Source organism: Streptopelia decaocto (genome assembly GCF_964273445.1).
Source record: "Streptopelia decaocto genome assembly, chromosome: Z".
NCBI lineage: Eukaryota > Metazoa > Chordata > Aves > Columbiformes > Columbidae > Streptopelia > Streptopelia decaocto.
In genome coordinates, this window is record NC_138657.1 from 81,056,266 (window position 1) to 81,072,613 (window position 16,348).

General features: G+C 44.3%; 1 protein-coding gene across 1 annotated transcript in view; it reads left to right on the forward strand.

Moving 5' to 3' along the window:
• Window positions 1-14,824, forward strand: part of DCC (DCC netrin 1 receptor) — a 268,160-nt gene extending 253,336 nt beyond the window's left edge. The window contains exons 27-30 of the mRNA XM_082075025.1: window positions 157-324; window positions 5,895-6,107; window positions 12,880-13,022; window positions 14,369-14,824. Of these exons, the coding sequence (XP_081931151.1) occupies window positions 157-324; window positions 5,895-6,107; window positions 12,880-13,022; window positions 14,369-14,458 (614 nt within the window). The 3' untranslated portion in view covers window positions 14,459-14,824. The remainder of the gene's footprint in view (window positions 1-156; window positions 325-5,894; window positions 6,108-12,879; window positions 13,023-14,368) is intronic.
• The last annotated feature ends 1,524 nt before the right edge of the window (window positions 14,825-16,348 follow it).

Sequence of the window (16,348 nt, forward strand, 5' to 3'; positions counted from 1 at the left end):
TCTGTACCAAAGAGGTGGATTCTGTGGGCATCATTATACCGAGTATTCAGTGCTTTGCTTTGGAAATGGTGGTGTTTCAGGTTCCCTACTGAAGCTCTAAGGGTTTTTGCTTCTAAAGTATGCTTATTGAACCTCTTTCTCCTTCTTTCCTTGTAGCTGTGGTCAGCGCCATTCCGGTGCCAACGCTGGAAAGTGCCCAGTACCCCGGGATCCTGCCGTCCCCGACCTGCGGGTACCCGCACCCCCAGTTCACCCTGCGGCCGGTGCCGTTCCCGACCCTCTCCGTGGACAGGACCTTTGGAGCCGCCAGAAGTCAGTCCAGCCGTTTTCTTCTCCTTTTCGCTATTCGAGTATCAGTCATTTCGCTGCGTTTTAATTTCTTTTGCTTTACTCGTAAGGATATTCCAAAAAAAAAGCAGCTCCAAGAGCTCTTGTTCATCCCAAGGCAGAATGTAGTATCATCGCTCATTAAAATCATCCCCGATAGCACTTATACAACCTCTCCACTCAGTGTCTTCCCAAGTTCAGCTGCTAGAAACATTTTCTTTAGTATCTAACTTGCTGAAATTTAAGCCAATTGTTTCTCGATTCGATTACAGCACACACAGAGAGCAGTTTATTATTTTCTTCCTTCTGCAGACCCTTTTATCCTTTGAATACTATTATCTCGTCTCTTCTCTGGAACGAGCTCTATATTCATATTTGCTCCTCTGTAATAGATTTGTGGTTTGTGTGTTCCCAGAACTATTCTTCACCTTATTGTGATCTGGGGCAAGTGCAGGAGCCTCCAGCTTCACCTTCACAACTCGTGAGCCTCTGCCGCACCATCTGTTCTTTGTTCAAGCCTAACGAGCGTGCTCTGGCACATTAATTATAGTTGGGAGTGCTCATATTTTCTTCTCATTCTCCCTTCACTCTACTGCATATCGAGCCTGAGTTATTGACAGATTAATGTCAATCTGCTCTGCAGATTTTTGCACGTCACCGTCCCTGCTGCTGTTTCCATCTTGAAACGCCTGATTCTTCCTCCTGTTTGCTTGTTGCTTTCAGACAGGTCCTTGGGGACCGATGATTGAAATCTAGAGGTGCGATTGTAGGTAAAAAGTGGGTTTGGGTGTCCTCATCATCACCCCAATGCTTCTTTTCAGTGTGGTTGCTGAGGTCCTTTCAAAGCGAGATGGGGGTTTCCTCTGGAGAGCCTCGCCGGCATCATCGGGTTTTCATCTACTGCTTAAATTAATACCAAATGCACCAGAAATGCTGCGCACAGAAAGAAAATAGATTCAGTTTCTTACTTAGACGTTGGGGAAATAAAAGTCCAATTAACCACCCCGTGCCTGATCATGGAGGTGGAAGGAAGAAATGAAATCGAAGCCTGAATATTTGCTTGACTTGCTCATCAAGGACATGAGCATCTTCGGTCCTCACATCCAAAATCTGGCCGTGAAAACGAAGGTTTCCCCAGTTCTGCTGATGCTTCAGAGATACAGACAGGCTGGTAAACACCATATGGAATATTTCATGTCACTATGCGTTCCAAACCCCAAATCACACATCCCTGGTGCATCAGATCTACAAGAATCAGGAGATGAGATTTTGGAAATCCTGTTGGTTCCAAATCTATGGGTTTTCTCAAGGTAACCTTGAGAGTTGAACAGAAGATTGCGAATAATACACAAAAGTTTCTTCGAGAAGCCTGAATACAAACCAGCTTTAATTATTCACAAGACCTGATGGGCCTTGAAAAAGCTCAAGCTGTGAAGATTTCCGATAATTTGGGCAATTTCCCATTAAATAATTCAGAAGCGGTGGACATAGCTTTGTTTGGATAACGGCTATTGAGGATTATTGAGGTCTGGCTCACTGAGGCTTGTGTGTTATTTCCAAGATTATCTAAACCCATTACAATGTGCAATGACAATTGCAACTGTACTCTGTGGCAAATAGAGTCCCAAAGCTCCCAGATCGTACAAAATACCTCCAAATGTTATATTCTCTTTTCTTTTTCTTCTCTTCTTCTCTTTTCTAGCCACGGTACCGCCTCACCGAGCATCCTATTGATCGCCATGTAGAAATCCCTGAATAAATCATAGGCCAGGCCATTAGCAAAGGTGTCGCTGCCGTAGCGACGATGCTCCAACACCTTCTTCTGGTTCCCAAGGCCCTTTTCTCATGGACTTGAAGATCTGGAGTGTTGCGACTTGTCTTTAGGAGCAACTTTGTGCTCAAGAGGAAACTGAAGGACGTGGAGAGTCAGGTCGCAGTAAACTTACAATAAATATGCTAAAAAAATGACTTCTTCTGCTATAATAATATCCAGAGATCCCAACAGCGATGAGGCCCTGGTTTGGCAGCGTTGTACATGTTTATAGTCTTGATCACATTATATTTACATCCTGTATAGGTTTAAAAATACATAGAAAGTCATTAGCAGATACGGAATAAAATTTGAAGTCTCCACCTACAATCACATACTTGGAATTGTTATTAACTCTTGGTTTCAATCCGTATTGATTTTTCATCACCTCAGGCTGTGGCAGAGCCAATAGCAACGAATCCAAGTGGGAATATTTCCCCTTCTCAACGGAAGATATACAATGTAAAAATACGTTCAGAGACCTCAATTCATTCATCTGCTTAACAGCATCGTACCAACCAACCATTCTGCAAAAGCAAAGGGCAGATCAAAAGACTTTATATCAACTATTTATTCTTCTGCTTGGTGAGCAACATCCATGGCTGTTGAAGTTCAAATCAACCTTACTCTCAACGTTGCTTGCATGTAGAATGAGTCCAAGAATTGCTTTATCCAAGGCTTCTCCAAAGCAATCAGCCCCTAATTGGTTTTACTGGGCTGTAGTATAGATCTTCGTGTATAGCATAGTATTTTCTTTGGCAGAATATTTTACTAAATGCAAGATCACAACTAGAACACAGCATGGTATTATCCGCTTCGTCTTCAAGGTCAATTCTGAAATAAAAAGGTAATATTTGAATTGTATCAGTAGAAATAGGCAGAATTCTTGGGCGTATAAAGGTGTATAAAGGCAAATATCTGGCAGCGAGGCAGGGGATTGATGTAGGTGAAGCAGTAGTGATGTGCCCATCTTCATCCATCCTTCAATAAACCATCCATCTCTCTTCCTGCAGGCACTTGTGTGATGGTTCTCGTTACGTTTGCAAGCGTGCGCGCTTCTTATTTTACAAAATAAAGTCTTCTCTGCGTGAAGCACCTTCATTAGACCACTTACTTTCGATATTTAAACCCAACTCTAGCTTCTGATTTTAATAGAGCCATCACAGCTTTCTCTTCAGTAATAGTTGGAGGATAACCTGGTATCTTTTATGTAATCATGGTTATGTGGGTCTCCAAATTTTACAACTAAATCTATAAGATAAAATGTACCCATATGGTAAAGCAGTAATTTAAGATAAAGCCTTTTAACGCGGAGACTATTATGCTGATAAAGCTTTGTTATCTGGGAGTACCGCTGCGGAAAATACCAACAGGGTATTTGATGGCGAGGAGCAGCATCTGGTTTATTTGTTTCTCTGAGCAGGTCAAGAGCCTCCCAAAAGAACTGTCCTTGGCCTCCATAGGAAGTTCAGACTTTGGTGAACATTTTGAGGTGAAGAGCATCAAGATTTTCTCACAAATCCTTTATCACCAAGGATTTGCCGCAGGAAGCGTTGTCACCTCAGATATGTACCCCTACGAGACTTACGTATTGTTTTGCATCTTCCTTGAGCAGGACAAGGTGAAGGGAGAGAAGAACCCAACACCCATGGCAGCCCAGAGCAACAACGCGCTGTGACACCTTGAACATGTGGGCAATGAAAAGAGCTGTAAACTATGGATTAAGTGACCTTTGAAGGTCCCTTCCAACCCAGACTATTCTATGATTCTATCATTCGTGCTCTACCCTGTTACAAATAACCTCAATATCTCTGACTTCTTTAAGGTGAACACTAGGCCTCAGAGGAGAAAAGAGGCGTCTGCTGAGCAAAGAGGGAAACAAAAGAGCAGAGCGAGGGTAATGGAGTGATAATGCAAAGAGCCTTGAAGGGGAATACAACAAAATGAGCCCTGGTCAAGCAAACTTCTACAAAATGTAGATGATTTTGACCTTGGACTGCGCCTGTCATTGGGTTCCTGTCCGTGGTGATCACTGTTGCCCTGGCTGTCTGCCATACTGCCATAGGAACAAGCAATGGGGCTGTGGAAATGAGGAGAAACCCTCATTTCCATTTTTCAAAACTGCTTTGCCACTTAGTAGGTTGCAATTACTTATAGACTTTGACATTAATTATTACAAAATGCCTTGAGAGTTGACTTGGCGGCGTAATTGCACGTTATGTGCACAGCGAGTTGTGGTTGTTGCAGGAGGCTTGGAAGGAAAAGCAGATCTCTGGAGCATTTGGGGTCCCAGTATAATAACTAATCCTGATCGCTGTGTGTCAGGAAGGTTGTTTTCTTCAGTAAAAGGGTGAGTTTTCCTCGATTTCAGGTTCCCACATGATTAACTGTTGTGCTGTGAGTCATCCCGCCTGGATACTGTGGAGACACCAGCCAACGCCAACACGCTCAGATTAAATAAGTGCTTGTTGTGATCGGACTCTTTATTAACCGCTTTGCTTCCTTCCACTCAGCTCCTTCCTTATTTAATGTCAGACCTTGTGGGTGCTCTCACCAAGAGGAGAATTTTTGACGAGAGGTGGGACAAGGGCTGGGAGATGCCACAGGCCCAAGCACTTGGGATTCAGGGCTTGGAAAATATGAGCTGGTGTTTCCAATCCAATTGTCTTAGAATCATAGAATCACTGAGGTTGGAAGAGACCCTCGAAATCAAGTCCAACTGTTAAGCCAACCCCGGCCCTAAACCACGTCCCTAAGAGCCTCATCTACGCTTAACTACATCCCTAAGAACCTTCTTGCTGCTCTCTGGAAAGCACCACTGCAGACTTACACTTATTAGTCCTTGTAATTAATTCTTAACTAGTTCGGCTTGTCCTGAATAGGCGTAATGGTCAGGAAGAGACTGGAAAGATTTTAAACATTTTAAAGCTTGTTGTTTATTCCAAGTACAGTTCCCTTACAAGAAGAAAATCGTCTGTTTTCTCTGGAATTCTCCTTTCTGTCTTTATTAAAGACAACGCTGTGGACCAACCCGTCCTGAAAGCTCCTGTACAGTCATCATCACGTTAACATGTATCGTTTATAGGTTTCTAGGGGGCTGTAGAAATCAAGAGCTTTTCTCTTTGTCTCAACCTTTGTTTTCCTTAATACTACATTCTCTTCTGGTTTCTGATGCGGAAAGTCCATGTCAGGGGTTGATCCCCAAAGCATTTTTAAGAAACACTGCAGAACACAGGGAAACCATCACCTATATATATAGTGGTTGACATGGAACATTGAAGTCTCTGAAGAACCGACTTGGAATATAGGCTAATAAAACAACCCACACCGGCACACTCAATGTTACCTCTGTCTCAAGGGAAAACAATCTTGGTGATTGGTTATGTGGAAATTAATTAAGTCCTTTTTAATGTCGCGAGCTTTTCTCCACTGTGACTAGAACAGCTCTGTCACCATGGAGTTGTAGCTTGTTCCAGTCTCCGCATGATGTATTTAGGTGTATTTAGGCAAAGAGAGAAGGAGGTAAAGATATCATTCTTTTTTCTTTTAAATGTATTTTTAAGGAATATAGCTTGAGATTCAAATGGCATACGGCCACATCTGGGCTTTTATTTGCCTGCCGTTAACTTGACGGAACTGTTCCCATGTTTTCGGAGCGTGGATGCTCACGCTGCCCCTCCTGTTGAAAACTACCATCGAAGCAGGAAACGGGGTGTAAAACTACATAGTATTTTGATGGTGTTTTGAATCCTTGCAGCTGTCACGGAAGGCCCAGCACCGCAGCAGCCGGCCCTGCTCCCGCAGCCGCAGCCCGAGCACCCGAGCGGCGAGGACGCCCCGAGCAGAACCATCCCCACGGCCTGCGTGCGGCCCACCCACCCCCTGCGCAGCTTCGCCAACCCCTTGCTACCTCCGCCCATGAGTGCAATAGAACCCAAAGTCCCTTACACGCCGCTTCTGTCTCAAACAGGTAAGAGCGACGCCGGGGGGAAAACTCTCAAAGCCTTCGATTCGGGGAAAAATATATCAAACATTTACCAGACTGGAAAAGCCTGTTGGGAGTAACTAGGCCAGGCTTGTTCGCCATCCCTACAAAGCCAACTGAAGGGTCTTTGTTTCAGATGGACTGTTGAAAGGAGCAATCCACACATTTGTAAAGAAACCTTCTGCCTAATGTGGATATTTTCCCATTTCTACGTAGAAACTTCTTTTAGTTTGTAACTTTTAGCTGTTGCAAAACAAACTTTAACCAAGCAGGACGCTCCAAGGTCCTCTCCATGATGGAAACGACCACCTTTTCAATGCTGTTTAAAGCAAAACGATGTGGGAAGCAACGATTGGCACAAACAATAGTTGGCTCTTTGGCAACTTCAATTTGTTGGTAGCAAATTGGGCGAGATCGGCCCAAACCTTGAAGAAATATCTGCGAGTGCGAAGCGGATGTATACAATTTTATACTAATAATCCGATCTTTCATTCTGGTAGTCCGGACTAAAAATTCAGTAGCTTAAAACAAGTGATAAAAATGTATTAAATGAGATGGCGAATTAATCGCTTGGTCTCGTTTCCAGTCTCCGGTTACGCCAAAGCAACTTGAGCTGATGCCAAGCGCTTGAGTCTCATTTCAAGGCTTGGTAATGAAAGGACTATTTGTGGATGCTGAAAAAGAACTGACTGCGATCCACTCCAATGTGCAAACTGCTTAAGGATTAAATAGCAAGCGTGCGAGGAGCAGGAAGATAGTTATTATATAGAATATAAGCGCTGTTGAATGAAGCGGCGGCTCGTTTCTGGCTTAGATTAAATGGCTTATAGCAGAGCAAGAGGGGTCGGGCCCTCTCCAGCTCATTGCTGGGGTTGTTTCCCAAGCGGCACCAGTTCTAAAAAGCTGGTTTCAAACATCACCCTTGGACGAAACGAGGACATTTCCATAGCTGGGATCTGCTTTGGTTGCAGGTTAGTATCTTATTTTAACCATTTGCCCTGCTCCTTTAGTTTGAGTAATCTCCAGTTTGGCTCAGAAAACCTTTGAGAACTCAGCTTTTTCCTGCTTTCCGAGCATCATTTTCTTGCCATACAGCGTATGTTGGGGCGATGTTTGCAACCACAACATCGCTGTGTTTTTACTGGAAGCACCTGCCATCCATCAGCAAGTAATCCGCTTGCTGACAGCAGCCAGAAGTAGATAAATCCTTATTTATTGGAGAACCGCTTTTGCCAAATAGTGCTGCTGAATTATTTTTGATATATAGTCGAGCCCATTCATCTCGATGTAGTGCTGCGTTTTACTTTATGAGGATCCAGCTCCCCTTGTCTTGCTCTCCTGAGTAAACCTAATTACCTCGAAAGGGCTCTTTGTTCTGAAAGTCAATCAGAGTTTGCATTTTAACCGTCATAATTAGGAGATGAGGTAAAGAGCGAGGGCATCAGGGCACGTTACTCATCTTCCTAAAGAATCCCATCATCCTAAGAAAGAAAATAGGCTTTTTGGGGGGTAAGTAATCTTTTTGAACAATGTGTAGGACTGTGTTATTTGGCAAAAGTTGATGGCAATAATCTGCCATAAAGCAATGGAAATAAATAAATGCTAAAGCAATGAAAGGATCTGTTGTGCCAGACCCTGTCACACAGTTGCTGGGTTCTATATGGCATCTTATTGTATGCACTGCTATTCTAAAACCCCCATTTTAACTTTTTAGTAGCGCGTATCACTTCATTTCTGAATTTTCTGCTATTTTGGGCTGTCGGGGGTTATTTATTTCTCTCTATACATGTATTTTCTTCTTTTTCTCAATGGACTTGCCTTCCGAGTCACCACCCAGACTGATGTTGCATTTACCAACGTCTTTGGAAATGTTAATTCTATCTCCCATTTTTCTTCTGGCATTTTTACCTGCCCTTTGGGATAAAGCAACAAGGCAATAAGCAATAGACTCGCCAACACTTAAACCACTTTAAGTAGCCTTTGCTTTGCTGCCCATTTGTTCAATCGCCAGTGGACCAACCCTGCAGAATTCAGAAGGGGCGAAAGCGACTGAGAACTGCAGAGATTGATCCAAAGGTTTACAGCAAAGACTTTCAATATCTGAATGATATAGAGATTATAACCCTGGAGCGGATGGCCAACACTGGCCCTCATGCCATATTAGTAGCAAAATTAATGTTTGCATCGTGCCCAGTGAGTTTGGCGTGGCTTTGATTGAACTGATGCTAAAAGGAGGTATCTCCTCTAATATTTTCTCTATATCTATAGTAGCATTCTAATGAGCTGCTCAGCTCTATCGTATGAGTCATAAAAAAGATATACAGCCATCATTATTCAATTGCGGGGGATTCTGCCATGAATAAATGTGCTCCTGGCTTGGGGTCGTCACATCAGCCTCATCCAGAGCTAAATTGGCCGGTTTTCTCTCTTTTTCTTTTCCCCTTTTTTATTTCTTGGGCCCAGTAAATCTGAACTCTTCCCATTAATCCCTCCCTGTTGATATTTGATCGGAGAGCAGCCAGGCAGAAAGGGACCTGGGGGGGACTAATGAACAGGAAGCTCAACAGGAGCCACCAGTGTGCCCAGGTGGCCAAGAAGGCCAATGGGCTCCTGTCAGCAAGGCTGATGGACTCTCATTGCCAAAGATCATAGTTGACTTCTCTGAGGCACTTGTAGGCTTGAAATCAGACACATGCCTTTGCTAGAATAGATTTTACAATCACACACCTATTGTATGTATCAGAAGATGAAGAATTGGTCCTAGATCCAGATCTTGAGGAAGTCCACCTTCTACTCCAGTTTTTTGCACTAAGCACCATTTCTTGCTGTCTCTCCATAAACCATCTCCTTCCAATTCTTGTGTTCATCTCCATTTTCTCCACTTTTAGCTCTTTTTTTTCCATGCCCCCACTTTGCATCATCACCCAGAGCACCTGTAGCACCTGAACCACGTTGGTCTTCAGGTTTGACACAGACCCCAGATCCCTTGAGTGGTAACAGCATTTTTGGGGCCGTTTCTGAGTTTTCAGCTGACTGCGCTTTGGAAACGTGAAACAGCCAAAACCCTGAGCCCTCCCCCTGAAATGAGTTGTCCTCACCTGGTTGAGTACATCATCTCATGTCCCCATTGACACATCTCAACAGAACATAATGCCAAGGAGCTCTCCCGAAGCATCACCATCGAGAAGATGGATGCTCTGTTGCTTTTACTTGGTGTCCATCATCATAACGTAGAGCGTAGATTTCGAAAATTGCTTTTTTAGGGCTTGACGTGGGGTCGCGCTGATGTGCGCATCTCCTGACGTCCCAAGGATGGTTCGGTATAGGCCGCGGAGAAGCGGCGGTCACTGGGATTTGCGCCTGGTAGCCATTTATTATCTCACTAATGAAGTGTTTAATAACCCTCCTGAGAAAATGAAACTTCTCAATGGTAAATCCATGCTTTGGCCGCCCCGAGTTGCACCGGATCGGGGTTGTCACCTCCGGCCTCTCACGGCCCCACTTCCAAGGTTTCCTCTGTTTTCTCCTTGCAATGCTCCCGTTGAGCTGGAGAATGTTAGAAACCAAAGTGCTTTTCATTTAATTAGCTACTCGTTTGCATGAATCAGTTTACTTAGCATGTCAACCTTCTGCGTCCAGAGTTCTCTTTGAGAGGCCTGCTCACGCTTTTTAACGTTGTCCTTTGTGGGAAGAGGGCTCGAGTTTTGTACTAATTACACATTAACGGGCATTCCCTTGGAAAAGGTCACCGCTGTAAGACATAGCAAAGAACTCGAAATACGCAGCGATGTGCAAGGAGAGTTGACCCAGGTTCATTTTAGTGACGAGCATCACGATTTGCCTGTTGCTTTTGGGAGCTAAAGGGCAAAAAGATGCACAAGCTGATCTTGCTAATCATCGTGATGACTTCTCATTAGCAATATCCAGGAGGGAACATCTCTCTTTGAGCTGAAAAGTGGATCTTTAAGTCCCGATTACTACAATTAATGAGTTACACATGAGAAATGAGATTTTTACCACGGGATTTAAGGGATTACAATAGCGACTTACTCCGCATGTCCCATGAGCTCCTCCCCACCATCTCAAATATTGACTTCTCCATAAGCCTACGAATGTCGCACTTGTAAAATAAAGAATAAATGGGTCCATTAGATAACAAATAATCATCACAGATGCAATTTTCTGTGGCAGTTGTATCTTATTATTTATTCTTCATGTCACAAGAATGTCCCAGGACAAATTCCCTGGGCCAGGAATGGGATAAATCTCTTTTTACAGGGCTCCTGGAACTGAACGATGCCACAGCTACAGGTTGTTTCTTTGCTGCGGGTGTTTTCAAAGCATTGAGGTCAAAATAAAAGCATGTTGAGAAGCTCCAGGCCGTGCACCAGGCACCTGAGGGTTAATTTGTTCCTTCATCGCTTTATATTTTAGAATCGTCTCTTGCGTTTCTCGGCACGTAACTGGTGGGTGCACGTTTCAAGCATCAATCTGTGCATCTGCCGCACACGCTTGTGTGGAAATAAGATGTTTTATGAAGAAATGGAAGTTGGAAGCGCTTCCTTTTTTAAATAAAATGAATGATTTGAATGTGCAGCGCTTAGGAGATGGAATCTTTGGGAATAGCTCTATCTTCTCCCCTTACTCTGAGATACCGGGAAGTCTGGCGGCCCAGTTATTAAATAAGGCTTTAAGCGATTAAAGCGGGGCTGGAAGAGTGAGCGTATCTCTGCGGTGATCTCTTTTAGTTTGTATGGAGCTTTCACACCTTCATAGCTCCGGCTAAAGCGGAGTTATCTGTGATTCTCAGCCCGACAGGAACGGCGTTTGTGAGTCTCCCTCTCTGCCCCCGTCTTGCAGCTCTTTGCTTTTGATGAACAGGCTGTTGGCAGCAGGATTTCGGGAGGGATTTTGTTCGCTCGTCTGCTCCGTTGTGTTTTCACTACTTTAATTAAAAATAGAAACGCGATTCTTTGAAATACCAGGAAATTAATCTGCAACTCTCGCCTCCCGGAGCCGGAGGGATACGGAGAGCTGTCATGATTTGGTGGGATTTGGGGAGCGAGAGCCGGGGCTGCTCCAGCTGCCAACTACGCTGGAGTTATTTTCCAGGCTCAGGAGCTTTGCTTTCATGAGCTGTTAATGATCTGTAAGAAACGAGAGGTAATCGGGTGGGAGTCTGGTGCTGAAGAAAACAAATAGGTGTTTAAACTTGAGGTTCATAAAGAGGTGGTTCAGTTCTGAGTGGAAACTGGGTGGGTTTGTGGTCCGAGACGTGGATATTGGAGCCCGTGTGTGTCTCACATGGATGGAGACGTCTCCCATGTGGATGGAGACATCTCCCGTGTGAATAGAGACATCTATGCAGATGGAGACATGTCCCATATCTTCATGTGGATGGAGACATCTCCCATGTGGATGGAGACTTCTCCAACGTGGATGGCGACGTCTCCCACATGGATGGAGACATCTCCCGTGCGGATGGAGACATCTCTCACGTGGATGGAGACTTCTCCCACATGGATGGAGTCATATCCCATGTGGATGGAGACATCTCCCATGTGGATGGAGACATCTATGCAGGTGGAGACATGTCCCATATCTTCCATGTGGATGGAGACATCTATGCAGGTGGAGACATGTCCCATATCTTCCATGTGGATGGAGACATCTCCCACATGGATGGAGACATCTCCCGTGTGGATGGAGACTTCTCCCAAATGGATGGAGACTTCTCCAACGTGGATGGCGACATCTTCCACATGGATGGTGACATCTCCCATGTGGTTGGAGACATCTCTCACGTGGATGGAGACATCTCCCATGCGGATGGAGACATCTCTCACGTGGATGGAGACTTCTCCCACATGGATGGAGTCATATCCCATGTGGATGGAGCCATCTTCCATGTGGATGGAGATTTCTCCCACGTGGATGGAGACTTCTCCCATGTGGATGGAGACATCTCCCATGCTCCTAGTCACTCCACAACACAACCTCTATTATGATACACATTTTCGTAACAGAAAAAAGGCAGGGAACTTGCTGCAGGTTGTAGTGGAAGAGATATATATAGAAAAAGCTATTTTCTTATAATTCGTCATCTTGGTTTCAAGGGGAGTCAAATGGGCAGAACAAAAATTGTGCCCAGGTCCCAAGTGACGTGATCTCAGTTTGGCTCTGTAGGACAATTTTAATGTTAAGCCTGTCCTGATGGTGGTAAAAATGGACGTTTTGTGCGCCTCTATTCCAGCTGCATCTCCAGCATCTTGTGCTGACTGGAGGCAGATCGCCCAAAATGAAAGTGTTATTATTTGATGGTTTAAATCATTAGAAGAGAACAAAAATAGAGGAGAACCGTGGAAATGAAGGGCCATTCCCCCAGCTTGGCCACTGCTCTTCGGTCTCATTTTGTCCTTTAAACTCAACATCAACCTCAACATTAAACTCAACATTAAACTCAACATCAAACTCAACATCAAACTGGCCAGGCAGGGGCCTTCGTATCTTCCTTGGAGTGTCTTGTTCAGAGGTATTTTTCCCAGGAAAAGTTAATTTTCTGTGTGAAAACTTTAGGTTTTTGCAAAAGAGCGAAAAAGTCACATCAACAAAGAGAGCAGAGCTCATGAAGTAGAATTGAAGAGCGTTCAGAACGTGTTTGTATTGTCTCCGATGCTCCTCTAGGAAGAAATCATGTCATCGCAATCCCCCTTTTCCTACCTGCAGCTTCTTAATGCCATTTTCTTTCTTCTTCCAGGGCCTAACCTCCCCAAGGCTCAGGTTAAAACAGCGTCCCTCGGCTTGGCCGGGAAAGCCAGGTCACCTTTGCTGCCCGTCTCGGTCCCCACGGCCCCGGAGGTGACAGAAGAAGGTCACAAACAACCGGAGGATTCCACCAACGTAAGGACCTCATCACCTCATCCCCATCAAGTTCTATTCTCTAGTCCAATTTACACGTTAATCTTTTCGCGAAGGTAGCACTGAGCTGCTGTTAGAAAGCTCGTCCAAAGTTCTGAGAGGCGGTGGAAACTTTTCCGTTGACTTTAATGGATTTTGGGGTGTGTGATATAGGGGGAAAAGCACTTAAATTCTGGTAATATCCTCCACGGGACAACTCGCACAACCTCTCCTGAGGTATTTGGAGGAGAGAAAGAAGGGGTGAGAAGTGCGATAAGGGGAGAAAAATAACTTTAGCAGGGAAAATGAGTGTATAGTAATACCAGATAATGGTGAGAAAAAGAACATTGAGGGAGGAGATAAGTGAAACTGAAAAGATGGTGAAATTAGAATAATCTCTTTGCTTCCATTAAGACTGTGTGAGCGAAAGGTCTCACGTGGTTCAGAAGATGAAAGAGTGCGCAAGAAAAGGAATGAGGGAAAAAAAAAGCAATATATTAAATACATGTTGTATATCACCTTGTATATCACCTCTTTTCATCTACTCGCACAGGAGAATTCTTTGCAGTGATTTGTCCAACACCTTGTTAGGGAATCCTTTTACATTTTCAACCTAAAGGGAAAGAAGAAGGATTTGACGTGGGTATGGAGGGTTTGGTTTGCTGCCTGATGAGCACAGGACAGCAAGGTTTGATTCCTGCTTTGTCATATAGAAAATATATATATACACTTCTGCATATAGTCGCAGAAGGATTCTCAGGTTTTACTGGGATATTTGGCAATGTAAAGTGCCTTATTTTATCCCAGCACAGCATTTCACTCCCAGGAGCGACGTTGCTCAAGCTCCACAACTGTGAGGACAATTATAGGCAACAAACTCATTGTTTGGTCAGAATATGGGGAGAAAGGGTAAAACTGGGGGATTTTGTTTATTTTTTGAGCTTGACTCAGGGCCTGATGTGTTTAGATGAGCTTTGGATGGCTCCCTTGGGTGCTAAGCGTTTTCATAGTGGACACATGCAACATAAGGGATGGAGCTGGGAAATTACTTGGGGAAGGGTCGTTAACATTTAAATTGCTCTAGTGTGGTCACCCCTGGTTTTCAGCTCATGTGTTGAGGTTTTGCGACCCAGCCTGTAGGCATCAACCCATCCTTGAAGGCCCTGGGGCTCTGAGCAACCTGATCTAGGGGAAGATGCCCCTGCTCATGTCAAGAAGGTTGGACTAGATGGTTGGACCTTCCAACCCAAACCATTGGATGATTCTTTATCCCGGTGGGAGGAGCCCAGGAGGTGCTGTTGGGGTTCCGTTCCCATCCCGCTTATCCGTGTGTGTTTGTTGACTCGCAGGTTTACGAGCAGGACGATCTAAGCGAACAGATGGCCAGTTTGGAGGGGCTCATGAAGCAACTCAACGCTATCACAGGCTCAGCCTTCTAACGGCTCTTGATGAAGCGCTAATTAGCCCGGAACATTGCAGCATACCAGCATTTCACACATCCCACCCCCAGAAAATCATCTCGTTGCCGGTACAACACCTTCAGTGCAAGGAAGGTTCTTAAAGGAATGCTTAAAAAACAAAAGTAAGAATTAAAAGGAAAGAATAATAATGGAAATGTTACGGAACTGTAGATCTGGCATCTCAAGTGATGGAAACGGGTCGAGGCGAATGGCTTCATCACCGCGGAGTCGTAGCGATGCCACCGGGTTGCTCGTTTTGATCTCCTAGTCTTCGTAGAGCTCAAGTTGTCATGATTAACTCATGGTTTGCTCCCTAGAGGTTTGTAGCTCTTTGTCTAGGTCTAGTCTTACCTCACACAAGTCTGTGTTTAAACACAGACCGTGCAGCTAATGAGACAGTGTTGTAGGTCACTCGTTTAGGATTGGGTTTTTTTAAATACATAATTACTGACTACAAAAACACCCATTATTATCACATCGCCACCCCAAAAATGTGCGACTTCTCCCAACAGCACAAAATGAAAAGGCAAATTCCCCATTCCTTTTGTGAGCCGTCGCTCATCTCGCACGATGATGCCAAGAGGACATAATGTGCAGTTTGCTCTGACACGACGAGCTTCAGCTCGTAATAAACCACGTCTGCCCATGGTGGCCGATAAATTAATTAGGAAGGGTTTTCTACACGGATAATATTTCCTGGTTGCGATGGACGCCGCAGACCATCTTGAGGGATCCCCTCGCGCTTTAGCGGCGCGGCGCCGTGTTTATTGACAGCGATAACTGGCTGAATTGCCTAAATTTTGTGTGTGCACACGCTTTATTGCTAAATTTTCAGTGGCATTCAGCGGTAATCCCTGTTTATGCAGCTGAATCACCACCGGGGACCTGATTTGCATGTTTATCAGTTAGGAGGCTGCGAAACCCAATAAGAGGGTTGCAGATGAATTATTCCATTCAGCTCTGCCTTTGATTTCAAGCTTGAGTGGGTCATAATTTTAGAAGAGCATGGAAGGGATAGGATCTTTACAACCTAATAGCTCCTTTTATTAGGTGGGTAATTATATGTGAATCTCCGAATAAAATATTTGGAGTAAAATGGCGCTGCAACAGAAGTAATAATTCAGATTATTTTCTACGGCCCCGTGCTGGAAAGGAAATCGGATGTCAAGGAGGAATTCAAATGCTTCATTAGGAACTCTAGTGCGCTTGTGAAAATGCTCCTTTAAAAATGCCTTGTTATTCAATTTACTAAGATTTTAATGGAATATTTCTCCAGAGTAAGGAAATTTTGCTTGCGTGGGAGGCTGAGCTTTCAATTTCTAAAGATTTGTAACCAAAAACCTCTCTTTAAAATACAACGCACCGATCCTTCCCAATGAAAACCCAGCTCAGCTGGTAGACCCGGTAGAATCACGACCTCCATTTTAGCTCCAAGAAAGAAGGTTTTAATGCAGCTTCTCAACATCTCCCCGGTTTTATTTGCAGAGATTGAAATAGGAATAGAAGGTCAAATGTGTCTTCTCGCTTGGCATTTATGAAATATCTCCCACCCTGGATTTGCAGCAGGAGAACAGAAACCACCCCCAGGACTTCCAGAGAGCAGCTCTGCACCTTTTTAATGTCAGAATACTAATCCGGGACTAAGTGAGTAAGAAACCCAGCCTTTCTTCTGCCCTTCAAAGTATTTCTAGTATCAGGTTCAGCTTGTTTAAATTAATAAGGCCAAGTTGACACCGACCCGAGTCCCCATGTCCACGGGGACGGACAATTCTCTCCATTTGGCTGTTGTCCTTGGAGACGTTCCCAACCTTAATTTGAGGATGATTTTAGTGCGATTCCAAACTAATTAGTAAGCATTTTATATTTTTG